Here is a 15510-nt window from a genome sequence, read left to right as displayed (position 1 = left end):
TTAACCCTACTACGGATTTAGAAGATCAAAGGGTGATTCCCTAAATGAATAAACAGTCCAGAAACCGTTCTCATGGGAAATGCTAGAGACAGCTTCCTTCCAGGCTAAAATTTGAATGGGTTTATGGTACTCAAAGGAACATTAAGTCTGAGTTTATGAGCTCCTCTGAGGATAAAGGAGGAGTTTATCTTGTTCATATTTTCTCCCCAAATTCGTTCTTTGTCAGCTAATTTTGTAGTCTCAGTTTAGGCTACAAGACTGCAAAGAATAGGTAAGCAAAACTAATTTCTCATTTTAAATATGCATCTCCAGGCCATTGATAAAGCATTGCAAAAATATGTTGACATTACCTTCACTATATCCATTGTGTGATTATGTAACATAAGATTTCAGCCTCCAGAACTGGTGGCTCAAAACGTGGCAGGAAATTCATAAACATAATAGCGTGCTTTCTGCTTTCTTTTCAAAGAAAACCCTCTGCAAATGGCTAAGTGATTTTTGTTCATACTTTTAAATACTTCAAAAGTTGTTTAATAAGTGGTTTATTAGTAGCTATAAATTGTTACAATCTACAAGAAGTCAAAAGGTTGCTATAGACCTATGTAGTCTCTTCTACTGGTGCACTTACAACCCACAACATAAGCCACAAAAACATATACTGCTTGTGCCAGTAATATGTTTATAACATCTGTTACTCATTTATTAGTCTATTTATAGATTATTTATACATGGAAGCATAATCTAAAATGTAATAAGTTGGTTTCACTTTAATAGGACTCTCACAGTGCAGTAAAAAATAGAGATGCTGTATAGAAATAGAAAGACTACAGGAGGCAGTCAATATGTGTAAACTCACTATGAATCAGTGGTCAAACCAAGCCCCAACTGAAAAGAATTCCCTTCCTTGCTTTCTCCTTAAATGAAAGAAATAATAGCCAAAGTTTCAGAAATTTCATAAAAACACAGGTTACAGATGAAACTGCAAAGGCTAAAAAGGAGATAAAATCCCTACATTCCTTTTGCTACTCTCTGTTTTCTCTATTCTGGTGTTTAGAGCAGCTTCAGCGTACCAGAGTTTTTCCCGTTATCTCTTAAGGTTTTCTGCACACTTCTGTAGAAAATGATACAACCTGAGCTAAAAATTTGTTTTTTCTGTAACTTTTGAAGATTTATATACTATATAATAAGTAGTTTTTTCTTGCTTAAAAATAGATTCTAGCCCTTTCCAAAATAAAACACAAAATAATTTTTACTTTCGTATAGAATATAGAAACACTGTATGACTTGGAAATAAAGTTCACACTTGGATGTTATCTTAGAACTAACAAGAATTTGTCAGGTACATTTTATTTTAAGGTCAAAGTCTGCATAAATTTACATATCTCATTTTTATGAGTCCAGTTTCTGCAGGTTGTCTGCCTGCATATGCGTGTAACCCTTAGTCCAATTTTAATACTAATAGGAGTTTGTGATACTTATTGATATTGAGTTAGGGATGTTCATGTTGATAGAAGTCAGGGAGGATATTTTTGTATGAGAAGTTAGACATTTAGTGTGAGAAAATTCAGTTATTGCAAGTGCAAAAAATAGGTAAACAACTGGCTGAAATTTTAGTGGAATTTAATACTATCTAAAGAAAAACACTGTTTATTCAAGTAATTAATGGTTTAATTCTGGAAATGGTCATGGGGAATTGTTTACTTTCATCTGGAAGCTTTGTGCCTGATCTTGTGAAGCACGGGGCACAAAGCATAAGCAGGAATGGAAAACGTTCAGTAATTACATTTCTAGGAATTCACGAGCAAGAGAGTCTGACAAAATTTTTAAGAGTGGAACTGTCAGATTCCTAATAATTTCAATCATATAATTAAATTATATAAATATTTATGCATTTCAAAGCTTGCACATGAAGTCTATGTAAGGAAACCTGTACTCAGGATTTCCAAACAGTGGTATATGCATCCTGTACAATGAGCCACAAACTTTTGTTGCTGCCGCTGGTGTCAGCAGTGGTAATAAGTTACCACAATAATTTTGGGAATCCCTGCCTAAGAATTTCAGTGACTTAATGTCTTGATGAAATTAAGTTTTTGTTCCATTTTGTTTTGGTTTTAATGTCTTGGCTATAATATTTTTTACACAAAGAGATTCTAAAGGCTGAAGAAACCATTTCTGCAAACTTGTAGGCATTAGCTATGTATCAAGTTCAATCCTGCATGTAATAGTTACCAGAAACATTTCTGCATATGCTTGATAATTTGTCATTCTGTATATTATAACCTGACCTAAGATAATGTTCATGATCTGAGTTGCCCTACTGTGATCTCCACAAGGACTGTCTCAGTAGCTAGGATAGGTGGGGTCCCAAAGCTGGGCTTCCTCAGTTGGTTTGGAGGTTCTAAGTTCACAAATTTGGAACCTAATTTGTTCAGTCTCCACTGAGTAAAGTCAGGTGGAATGAAGCTGGACCGAAGCTTGCACCTTCTATTGGAATTCATTCTTCAAATAACTTATTTCCACAGGGAGCCCTGAAGGCCACCAGACACTTAATTTCTCCAACTTTGAAAATCCTAGCTGAGATATAGCAAGTCATATGTAAATAAAAAGCAGCAAAACAGATGTCTTTGTAAAATGGGCATATGCTATTAAGATTGATGTAACTGTATTCATTCATTTGACATTCTGAAATTGCAAGTATATACAGGCCAATTTAATCTGTATCCTTCATTGGCTCCCTACAAATGGGTCCTATGTCTGTGTTGATATACAATGAAGAATACACCTATAAACATCAGGCTGCGGAATCAGCGGCTTGCAGCAACTACCGTAGCTCTTGTTATGCAGAATCAGTTAGCTTTTATAAAGTGTGTGCAGGCGTTAACAACAGGAAGAAATGTCAGTTTATGTTGGGATGAAAATAAGAAATGAAATAATTCAGATAAATTGATTTCTTCTTCTGATTCTGCCTGCAGCTTTGGCTAAAGGACCTGGACACGCAACAAGAGTTGGGCTTTCACACTGAAGCCCGATGGCTGTTTGGAGAAGATGGATCTGAGATTGTGACAGAGCTAGCAGCTGTGAAGCCAGACAAGCCACCACTGAGGGGTATGCTGCTGAACTAAAAAATAAATACATGAGCAAATGCACACACACATGCACGCAAAATTGTGAACTGCCTAACGGGATGAACGCAAAGGGCAAGATTGTAAAACTTTTTATATATATTAAAAAACCTCTCAAAATTATTTTTAAAGATTCATTCAATATACCTGTGTAAACTGTGTGTGGTCTTTAAAAATGTATATTGTTCAAGCATTTTTTCTGTTTTAAAACAACTGACACGCATTGTTTTCACTAGGCTAATTACCAATTTGAAAGTCTGAAAAATGCGCAAAGCCTAATTAGCATATTTCTGTTCAAATTTTCAAAACCAGACTGATTCACACCCGGTGAGGGACTAAATCACAGATTTAAAAAAGGCATGTGCAGAGTCATAATGGCATGAATCACAAAAAGAAAAAACAATCTTTTTTGAGGTTTTCTTCAAGCTCCATTTCTGCCCTGGAAACTCTGTTTCATTTCATCATTGTATTTAAAATATGATAACATCTTCCTTTGTTCTGATTACATTTTATAAAATATTTAGAAAAGAATTCTCATTTATTATACTCTATGAACAGAAGTCTTAGTTAAAATATTTAAAAGTTTTTGCATTTAATATCTAACTGAAGGCTAGACTGCAAATGAAAATATGTATCCTAACAGTCTTTTATAACATTTAATTCTTCACAGAGCTTACAGAGCCCATAAAAAAAATCCTCCGTCATGTTGCCTCAAATAATACGTACTATATAACTCATCAGCCAAAAGTCATGGCAAGCCATCCTTTGTGGTGAAGAATAATAATAACATGTCTGTATAAATAGCTGAGCCATTTCTCCTGAACATATTAATTGATATTGGCCATAATTATCAAAATGCCAGACTAAACCAGAATTCAGATGATCCAGAACAAAAAGTGGATTTCATCTGTTATATCTGTGATTTTTCTTTGGTAAAATGTTAGAGTTGATAAATCCTAACGCAATTTCAGACCTTTAATTCCTACAAGAATTCAAGGCCTTTTATAAAGCCTGATAAAATCAGTGTGATTCTTTCAGTTGATTTCAATGACCATTGGATAAGAGTCCAGAACTACAACATTTTCTTTTTCCTTTTTTAATGTAAGCATGGATTGTTGCATTGATTCATAAAGGACATTTCATCTCTAATGCTGTACTGTGCTGTTATGAGATAGTTAGCAATCTATATGAAACTTAGACAGAACATTAATGTCAATTACTAAGACTTCATTCCTTGGTCTTGAAATTAATCTTTTAACTAAAATAAATTGGTTTATAATGTTTGGTAATTACTTTGCTAAATAGTCTGATTTGGTAATGTCTTGTGTCACTGATTTTTCATGACAGGAGTTCTTTACTCAATCAGTGTTCATACAGGAACATTGCCTGCATCAGGGACTGATGCAGATGTATTTATCACAGTATTTGGAGAGCAGGGAGATTCATGCAAAAGGAGACTAAGACACTCAAATTTTGAAAAAGGACAGGTTAGTACTGAGTTATTTCCCTTACCTGTTTGCTTAATGTGTTTTATTTTATTACTTTCTTCCAATACAGTATTTCTTTTCAATTATCAAATACAAGCATTGATGTTACACCGTGGTAACCTGTGGAAAAGATGTGTTGCTTACTAAGTATAGACATTTTACGTGAATTGGGATTATGGTTTAAGAATAGTTTAAGTACCAATAGATTTAAAACCCACAAACCATCAGTAACTGTTCTTAGAAACTGGAATTGAACCCAACAATATATAAAATTCCGTGGCTTAGTTTTCAGTTATTTGTGAAGCTGATATAGAAATATCAGGGCTATTTCCTGTGAGTGTTCCTTTAAAATATGTTTTTTTAAAAGATCAGTACAGATATAGTTGAAAGAGATGTTTTAAACGTGTTAACTACTGTATGTTAATTAATCCATTTATATATAGAATTGCAAACAGGTAAAGCTGCTTGTAAACATGCAGTAACCGCACAAGGTAAATCCTAGGAGAAATTTTCTGGTCAACCTTTGCTGATTACCATATTAATGGTTATATCTACACAACATGTTCACACATACCCTGGACTCAGCCCGGATATGACTGATAGGATTTAAAGAGATGTTCCAATTGATCACTGTATAATAAAACAGGATCCTCTATACTTACTTCTTACCATTTCTTAAGACCTCGCATGGCTGAGATGCCATAACTTTCCTAGGCCCCCTGTTCCACTGCTTTGCTAGCCTTGCCCTTAGACAATTCTTCCTTCATTTGCTTTATAAGGTCAAAATATTTTCTTGAGCACAGAAACATAGAAACTGGCCATGTCATCCTTGTGTAAACTCTTTTTAAATATATGATGAGTATCCACAGTCTCCTGTGGTAGTATGGACTGCACTTGATCTGCAACCTATGTAAAACTTCCACATACTAGTTTCACCTGATTTCCCTTCTTCTTTTATGGGAAGATACAGTGAATGTTTTTTTTCTCTGTCACCCTCTCTTTGCTATTCGTGATTTTATAGACCTCTATCCTCTGTGCACTTGTTTTGTTGCTGGATTGTTCATTGTTCCTTGAGTAGAAGAACGTCTCTTTAATCATCCTACTTACACTTTCCTATATCTTTTTCTGACTCTTCGGTAATAATTTGCAATCTCTTTAAAAATTTGCCATTACCTCCTCTGCTTCTCTTTTTTCTTCTTTGTCAGAGTTCTTTTGGCTTAGTTCTAGGTGCCATCTTCAGACAACTGTTGCTTTAAAAGGACTGTGTGATATAGCGTATAGAGCGCTCACAGGCAGGACGCCTACATTCATTCCTAAGCTCCACCACTGGTTTACTCAATGATCTGAATGTCTCATTTTACCTTCTTTGTGTCCCTTGTTTCCCACTGTAAAATGAAGATAACCAATAGTTTAGGCAAGAATGAAAAGAGGTAAGCATATATATTCAATGAAATTCACCTCCCTTTTTATTTACTACTGGGGTAGATTAAATACATCTTTTAAAAATATGCTTAATCTCTCTTTTTGATAGCAATAACCTAGTTCTAGATTCATAACAGTTATTTAGTGTCCTGGTACCTAGTGAATTTACTATGCATTGGGAGATGTTTAATAATTTGGCCATAGTCTTCCCACCCAAAGTATTTAGGAATGTTTTTTTTTCTCTTTCTTATAGTCTCTTGCAACCTTTTTTTTTAAAAAGATGTGTATTGGGTTTGCGTGGCAATGTTTTGGTAGCAGGGGGGCTACAGGGGTGGCTTCTGTGAGAAGCTGCTAGAAGCTTCCCCTATGTCCAATAGAGCCAATGCCAGCCGGCTCCAAGACGGACCTGCCACTGGCCAAGGCTGAGCCCATCAGCAACAGTGGTAGCACCTCTGTGATAACATATTTAAGAAGGGGGGGAAAAACTGGGAAACGGCAGCCAGAGAAGAGAGGACCGAGAATATGTGAGAGAAACAACTCTGCAGACACCAAGGTCAGAGAAGAAGGAGGGGGAGGAGGTGCTCCAGGTGCCGGAGCAGGGATTCCCCTGCGGCCTGTGATGAAGACCACGGTGAGGCAGGCTGTCCCCTGCAGCCCATGGAGGTCCATGGTGGAGCAGATATCCACCTGCAGCCCATGGAGGACCCCATGCAGGAGCAGGTGGATGCCCGAAGGAGGCTGTGACCCTGTGGGAAGCCCACGCTGGAGCAGGCTCCTGGCAGGACCTGTGGAGCCGTGGAGAGAGGAGCCCACGCTGGAGCAGGTTTGGTGGCAGGACTTGTGACCCTGTGGGGGACCCACACTGGAGCAGTCTGTTCCTGAAGGACTGCACCTAGTGGAAAGGACCCATGCTGGAGCAGTTCATGAAGACCTGCAGCCCGTGGGAAGGGCCCACATTGGAGAAGTTTGTGGAGAACTGTCTCCCGTAGGAGGGACCCCACACTGGAGCAGGGGAAGAGTGTGAGGAGGAAGGAGCGGCAGAAACAACGTGTGATGAACCGACCACAACCCCCATTCCCTGTCCCCCTGCGCCGCTCAGGGGGAAGAGGTAGAGAAAATCGGGAATGAAGTTGAGCCCGGGAAGAAGGGAGGGGTGGGGGGAAGGTGTTTTTAAGATTTGGTTTTATTTCTCATCATCCTACTCTTGATTTTGATTGGTAATAAATTAAACTAATTTCCCTAAGTCAAGCCTATTTTGCCCATGATGGTAATTGGTGAGTGATCTCCCTATGTCCTTGTCTCGACCTATGAGCCCTTCATCATATTTTCTCTCTCCTGTCCAGCTGAGGAAGGGGAGTGAGTGAGTGGCTGTGTGGTGATTAGTCCGGCTGGACTAAACCATGACAAGATGTCATTGTTTGCAGAATCCTGCTGCCTTAGTCCAAACTGCACTATTAAAACTTAGGAAGAGGTGTGTGATGTTGATTGCCAGGATGATATTATTAAAAATACGGGTTAATTCTTGGCATTTTTGAGGGCAAATGTTTATAGGCAATTAGAAGAGTTAATAAAAGACATAAAGGTACATAGTTTGTGACATAACCTAGAGAAGAGGTCTAAAAAGAAATAATTTACACGGCACTTTCAAGCTGGATGTTAATACAGAGTCAGTGACACAGCTCCTAGTGTTAAAGAAATCAGAGCCACAATATTGAGCAATAGAGAAGAGTGCTGAGTGTCTTCTCAAGCAGATCCTTTGTTTTAGGTGTGCTATTTTTGTACTATGGACAATGAGTTTTCTTCAGCTTAGATATTTTGTGTATATTTATGTTCTTCATTGTGCAATAGGTTCTTGGGAAAGTGTTGAGCAGTGAAATGGCAAAGTGTTCTGATGATACTAATTTATTTAAGATAACAAATATGAAAGTTGGTGGCAGAGATTGCAGAAGGACCTAACGCAGATTGACTGGGTAATAAAATGGCAGACGAAATTCATTGTAGCTAAATGAAAAGCAGTGGCTGTGAGAGGGGAAACCCCTTAAATTTGCATGCAAAATGATGGGCTCTGAAATAGCTTTTACCAATAGGAAAGTGACCTTGGCATTAGGAAAGCTCTGTAATGATGTCAGCCCAGTGCTCAGTAGAGGCAAAACCAAAGGAAAACAGAACAGATCAAATGTTTAGGAATTATTAGAAAAAGGAAACAACCCAGCCACCCCAAAGTAGAAAATACAGTCATGCCTCCAGGTAAGTTCTCTAGTGTGGATGCATAATAGAAGCTGTGTTTTGTTCTGATTCACTTGTCTTAAGAAGTGCAAGAAGAATGTAAAGTGATATGAAATATCTTCCATACAAGGAACAACTAAGTAAACAAGTACTGTTTGGCCTGGAAAAGGGATGATGAGAGGAAGGGAAAGGGAGACAAATATAAAATGGCATAGAGAAAATGAATAATTCTACTTTGTCATGAAATAAAAGGGCTGAAGAGCATTAAATGAAAACTGCAGGTGGCAGATTCAAAACAAAAGGAGGTGGCTTTTTACACAGTGCATAATTAATCAATTTTATTTTTTTGCACAAGATGTTGCAGATGGTAAAATGCATGTTGGTGCAAAAAGCCATTGCACATTTTCATGGAAGACAACTTTCCACTGAGGGCTGTTAAGTGCAAAGACACAATCTCTGGCTCAAGAAATCTCTGAACCACAAATTGCTAAAGCCTGAGAGACTTTATATTCAAGAAGCATCTCTATAGATTTGCCCTGTTTTTCAATTCTTCCCTAGGAATCTGTTATTGGTAGTTGTTGGCAACAGCATACTGAACTAGATGGATCTGCGGTCTGACACACTACTACCAGTCTTATGTTCTTTTTACATTTACAATTAAAAAGTTGGAATGAGGTTTTAGTGAGAGTATCTAAGAATATAAGGTGAAAGGAAGGGATGTAAAGGGCAAGCTGTCTTGAGAGACAAGATCACGTCAGCAATATCCCTGGAAAATATGGAATGGACAGGCAAAGAAAACAAAGTTAAGGAAACCTGACATATGAAAAAAAGGATGACTCTTGACTGATAAAGGACTGGAATATAAGGAAAAGCTAGGAAGACAGTAAATTGCAATGAAGTGTAAAAAAACAAAGTAAAGTTGATTTAATTACTGCAGAAAGTAAGGCTGGTTGTATATTTATTTAAGTAATTTTATGTCTAACTTGTTCACCAGTTTAGTGGGTTAAATAAATGGGGATTGTAATTTTGCCTAGCTAACACTTTATCTAAAGCCAGACAATTTCAATAAAATCCTTTTGGCTTTCATTAATTACACTTCCAGTAGTGTGTTTAATGCAGTTCCAAATGTCTTTATACTGAGGGGGAAAAAAAAAGAAATGTAATGACATCAACCAAAAGTACATTCTTTCTAATGCTGAGGGAGTAGGCAATTTAATGTATTATTATGAGAATTCATTGATAACAATGGGTGATTATGACCACTGTTGTCTAATGACTGTTAATTATTATCACAAAGAATGAGACTAATGATAGGTCCCTTTTTCAGATAAAGTTAGCTGTGAAGGAACATGAATATTAGCAATACAGGCTATTTCCTCTAAGTCAAGGGTCATGTAGACTGACAAGAAAATTATATTTGGCTTGGAACTACAAAGAATAAAATTAAAAAGCAATGAGTGCTCCCAAAAAGTTATTTACAAGATGTTTCTCACAGCTAGATCTTATTTTGGGCTACATATGCATTACATGAAGGGGTATAACTTGCCATGGTAACTGTTTGGGGAGATTGTGGCTATAACAAGGTAAGAATGCTGGAAGTCCTAAGACTGTGATAGGAATAATAACTCTGATGTGTTCTTCTTCTGAGCACATTGTAGAGAATAGTCTGACACAGACAAGAGAATGGACCAGACGACATAATTCTTTCTAAAAATCATCTCTTCCTTTGTTGCTTTCTGGTCCTCATGCTTTTTCCTGCCTGGTGGTAAATTGGCTGGCAGCAAATAAAAATTATAGCGTCTGTTTCTACTATCCATCTGGGTTTTTTTTAATGTCACCCACACACATGCCCATGTACCTACCCACCCACTCATATTATCTCTTGCACAGAACACATTCATTCTCTCACTCACATAATTTATTCATCCCAACATGCACTAGTGCAGTTGCCATTTAGCTTTTGTTTACTGGTAGCAGTAGCAATATTTAAACAGATGTCTATTTACATCTGAAGAGCACATCAATTCTTGCCTGTATGCGTGCACAGCCTTAGTTATAGTTTCTAATGTCAGTACCTTCCTTTGTTTGCATAGTCATCAACAGTGTCAGTATTTCTGTTTAGAGTTGAATAATATGACATTTCCCATTTGAAAAATAGGATGTCTTAGAATATAAAAGACTTTGAAATGTTTAAAAATAAAATGCCTTATCTACACCAAAGTTTAATTTACTAGGCCTATCCTGATATTTGAAGCACTCCCTTTGTTTCAATTATGAGGGATTGGTTGAACTTCAATTTTCATGAGACTTCTGTAAGTAAATTAATGATCAGAGGTTTCTTTCTACCCAAAATAGTGGGATGTTTTTCATAATAAAGCCTGGGATGCAGTGATCATGAAAAAGGAAAAATGTACATGTTCAAGGATCCACATATTTTCTGAACAGGGTCTCCAAATATGAATGTCAGCTTATAATATCTTTCCCTACCATTAGAAAGGAAAAGATACTTCAGCACTGAAAGGAATCTGTCTTTCCAAACATAATATTCTTAAAGACGGATGATAAAATATATGGTTTAACCAGATTGCTATTCATTTTGCTTTTACCTTCTCAGGTTTGTATCTCTGAAATGAGAGCAGTAGACCTTGGACAGTTAAGCAAAGTGCTTGTTGAGCACCATAACGTGGGTTATGGAGCTGGATGGTACCTGGACCAAATTGTCATCCATGAATCAGGCAAGAATGATGGCCAATACGCATTTCTTTGCCAGCAATGGTTAGACAGTGGAGTTGGTGATGCACAGATGGAACGAATGTTGAAACTTCTTGGAAAAGTCAGGAATGGGATGTTGACAGGAAAGATATATGGTAAGGTCCAAAATCATCAAAGCTCATTCCAGCTTTTGTTTTAATTGTAATTCATATTATTTTTTGGGTTATTTCTAAGACTAAAACAAAAATACAGGAATGATATAGATTAAATGTGAGTTGCAACTCTCACACAAATTTTCTCTCCAAACACATTCCAGAGCTGCTAAATACAATTATAATGTTCAGGGAAGAAAGACTAGAGCAGAAGGGAGATATTAAGTGATGGAGGCAATGAAGGAACTATGTTTTTAGTTGAGGATAGAAAAAAGCTGAAGGAGAAAGAGGTGGGTTGTTCCATATGGTAGTCAATGCAGAGCAGAAGGCTCCTGCAACAGTAATGAAATCACAAGAAGAGAACGAAAACTTTTTTAGCAGAATGAGATTTTCCTGTATGTTCACATATTTGCAGAAAGCATTTGCTTTTATCTGCAGTTTTCTTTCTTACTTACATCAATGGCACAAGTTCTTGCAAATAATTAGTTGACCTGAACTCAATATCCTATTCAAATTGTTTAATGAAAAAAAGACCAAAATTCAGAAACAACTTAGGCACTGAAAATGTAAGTCTTTTATGCTTTACCAGGGTACTGGATTTCTTAGCTCTCTCACATGTCTTTTTTGAAGTGGTGTAGAATGTTGGTTTGGGTCCATTTATGAAATCTGAATCAGAACTGGTAGACCAAACTATGTAAAGTTTAACATCTGAAGGTGTGAATTTGCATTCTGTATCAGCAGTTTTGTAAACTGATCTTTATTAATTTCTATGCTCATGGATATTTCATTTTATGCTCCGAGAGTTTTATATTATACATAGTTGCAGACACAATTGGTAGTGTGTATGCTCATATTTAGCTACCTGTACTTAGTCTAGTAGCGAATATCTTATATCATCTAAGGAAATAGAAAAATAATGTCGCTGAGACAACAGAAGGACAGAATACCATGGAAATACAAGCACAGGATAAGCAGCTAGAGTAGTGACAACTTCAGAATAAGAAATAGCTGTATTGCACCACTGCAAGTATTCCAGGTCTCTAAAAAAGTAGATTCCATAGGTGCCCTACATAATCCACAGAGCGAGGCAGGCATCTCCTGGGGATCATTCAGAGCAGAAGCCCAAGGCTGGTCAGAGTCTGTCGCATCTTTCTTCACTGATAATATGAAAAGTGAGAGAAATCTTGCATCCCTGTTTATGCACCTTAATTAGTGTCTGAACGTAGCTATGCAAAAACATTTTCCTTCCTCTGTTTCCCACACACACATAGTGCTCAAAAATTTGAGTGCAGACTTGCTAATATTTTCCAGCCTATGATTATTAATACTCAGCTCTGTATCTATTGAATATCAGTTCTGGTCTGGGTGTATAATAATTTTAAAAAGAATATGACAAGTAAGCAGACAGCCTATAAAGAATGGAGAAATACAAGACTGATCAGCAAAGAGCGCTATACCTTAGAGGTCAGAAAGTATATGGATACAATGGTACTTAATAAATGTCAAGCTGAGTCAGATTTTATAAAAGAATTAAAACAAATAGTAAAGGTTCTTCAATCATTTACTTATAAAAAGAACCTGGAAAGATGTGTAACTACACAGGAACAATAGAGTGCAGACTGAAGGTGGTGTAGGTAAAATCCCTAAATGAATTGAGTACTTGATCTCTGTTTTCATTAAGGAACCATAATGTTGGCAAGGGAAGAAAAACCAAAATTACTAATAGGAATCACCAAATCTGAAATGCAAATAGAACTACATGAATAGTTTCATGTAGTCAAACAGTGACAACCAAAGGAGTCATTAGCCCAGAATATTGAAGGAATTGGGAAATGAAGTGGCAGATCTAGTAGCAAGGATTTTAAACAATTTTATGAAGACAAAAGGAATGACTTAAAAATAGCAAAGGTAATACCTCCATCTAAAAAATAGAAAGCATAATGTAGGTGACTATACACCTGGTAATTGATTACATGCAAACCTTTATAATGCACTTTGAAGAAAAGAATAATTAAGATAACAGAGGCAAATAGGAACTTAGAAGGACTGCATCATGACTTTACTAAAAGTAGATTGTAAAACAAAGTTGATGATGCTCTTTAGAAATATTTTCCAGTACGAGAAATGTAATGACATCTAATCTTTCTATATTTCAGTACTGAAATTTATTTGCTTTATAGGAAATTATTAGGTAATAACAAGAAAGTGGAAAGTAATAGTAAAAGGAAGAATTGTAAAGAGCTGGAGAAGAGAGAATTAATATGCTGATGAAATCTGTTGGTGCTTCAAAGCTGAGAGTACTATCAGGAGATGAAGAGGTTGTGTGATAAACTTTGAGAACTGGAGGAAAGCGATGGAACCGAATTCTGTAGCACAAAGCTTGAATACAATTAGGTGTAAACCCAACTAAATATTTGAGATCTTAATTCTGGTACAGGTTCCTAATTTCCACAATGTATGTAGGCATTACCAGTGAAGACAGAAAAGAATTAATACCACTACAGAGAAACAGTGGTATTTCACCAGGAATGCTGTGTGCAATTGTGGTCACCTCAGTCCAGAAGGACTGGTTCAAGCTGAAATAGCTGTAAAGAAGACATGATGACTGGGAATACGGCAAGTCCTTGTTGTGAAAGGGTATTGAAAAAACTTAACATATTCAGACTAGCAAATTAAATGCTCAAAGTGAACACAGTTGTGATCTATCAAATTAATGGTGACTTACACATCAAGGAGGGACAAGAGTTATTTAAGCTAATGGACAAAGTTGTCGTAAAAATAAATGGGTTTCAGCAGTCCGTTAATGCCATTCTGTGAAAAGAGACAAAGAAAGAATGAATTTTTAGCATAGCTCTCTTTTAGACTTAACTAAAGAGAAGGAAAGAAACTTAATGTAGCTGCTTTTAAATTTGATCTTGACAAATTTATCCGAGATTATACAATACAGTTAGCATGTCATAGCAGCGTATGGTAATGTATGATCCAATAGAGATAGTCCTTCCATTCAGTCTTCCTAGGCAGCTATACACTGATAGTTTAAAGGCTTAATATTTCAGTATTAAAGGGCTAAAAAATCTTGGATTATGTCACAGGGGATATGCTAAATTTTCATTTTACTTCCATTTTGTCAGGGATATCATGGGTTTCATTTATATTTTAAGGTTTATAGGCAGGAAAATGCTAGCTATTTATGATTATCCATAAAGTCATAACATCTGAAGTTATTTTAGATTTTTTTTAAACATGGTGAGTACTAACTTTTTACCTTCACCAAGTCCTGAATTTATGGCAGAGATCCTCACCTAATCTAAAGTAATAAAGCTTTATTTGCATTAGTTTATAGTAGGAGATAAAGATTTGCCTGTTGTGGTTAGGAAGCTGGACTTTACAGGACTATGGACACAAACTCAGAAAGTCACTGTTTCCATTACTCAAAGTAAAATACCTTGTTTTACAAAATAGTTATTTGAAATTACTGAATCCATACTTTGCCTCACTTTGCATAAATAGAGCTAAGTTACCTTAATAAAAATAATGGTCATGCTCAATTCTGCACCAGCCCAGGCAACCAAAGCCTCTCTGTAGAAGTCATGATTTTTTAAACTGGAGAACATGGTTTTGGTAGCCCTGAATTTTCCATATATTCTATTAACATGAATTAAAATGTTAAAAGTAGCTAAATCAGTGGGATTTTTTTGATGGGTACATGTTTCTGATCCTGAAAACTGTCTTGTTGATTGGAGGTTTAACTAAATATTTGTTCAGTATAGAGTTGCAGAAGTTACTCAGGAGCCTAGCTGGTATCAGTCTGCAGTCCTCATGAGCCCTCAGGTGACTGCCAATTCATCTAGAATGTTTAAGAGACTAAGTGCTTCAAACCAGACCTTTAGTTTGAACATGAGCTACTATTTTTTTAAATGTAATTTTGCAATTTTTTTTTAAAAGTAAAACTGCTGAGTTTGAGTGTTTTCTGTGTCCCTAAAGTAGGCAAATCTATGTGCTGTTATATATAGGACTATTTTTAATATCTCAGCAAACATCAATTCTTCACAGAAGAAATGGACAAAGTTTTGTACTGTGCTGGCATGGTAATTGTGGTGATCTGTGATAAAAATATCACAGTTCAAGCTCTGAACCAGTTTATCTCATCAACATCTTGTTATAGAATATATGTAGCAAATTTTAACATTCTAGTTTAAGTAGCTCCTCAAAAAGTTAAAATTAAAACATACCCTCCCCTGACCAAAGGCAAATCTGATAGCCAGTACTATCTAGTAGAAAATATGATGCTTTTGAGTGGTGATTAGTAAGAAAAAAATTTAAAATCATCAGAGGAAACATTTATGAGGGGAAAGAATCAACAGATTGGCATGACTCTTCATAAGTCTC

At 36.3% G+C, this 15510-nt stretch overlaps 1 protein-coding gene across 1 annotated transcript in view; it reads left to right on the top strand.

Annotated features, from left to right (window-relative positions):
- The window catches only part of LOC132316765 (lipoxygenase homology domain-containing protein 1-like), a 151967-nt gene that overhangs the window by 101080 nt on the left and 35377 nt on the right, over positions 1–15510 (top strand). The window contains exons 28-30 of the mRNA XM_059815620.1: positions 2973–3105; positions 4470–4609; positions 10872–11124. Coding sequence (XP_059671603.1) covers positions 2973–3105; positions 4470–4609; positions 10872–11124 — 526 coding nt within the window. The remainder of the gene's footprint in view (positions 1–2972; positions 3106–4469; positions 4610–10871; positions 11125–15510) is intronic.

This window comes from Gavia stellata, chromosome 3 (assembly GCF_030936135.1).
Source record: "Gavia stellata isolate bGavSte3 chromosome 3, bGavSte3.hap2, whole genome shotgun sequence".
NCBI lineage: Eukaryota > Metazoa > Chordata > Aves > Gaviiformes > Gaviidae > Gavia > Gavia stellata.
Note: the sequence above shows the minus strand (reverse complement) of the source record. Positions and strands in the feature narration are given on the sequence as shown.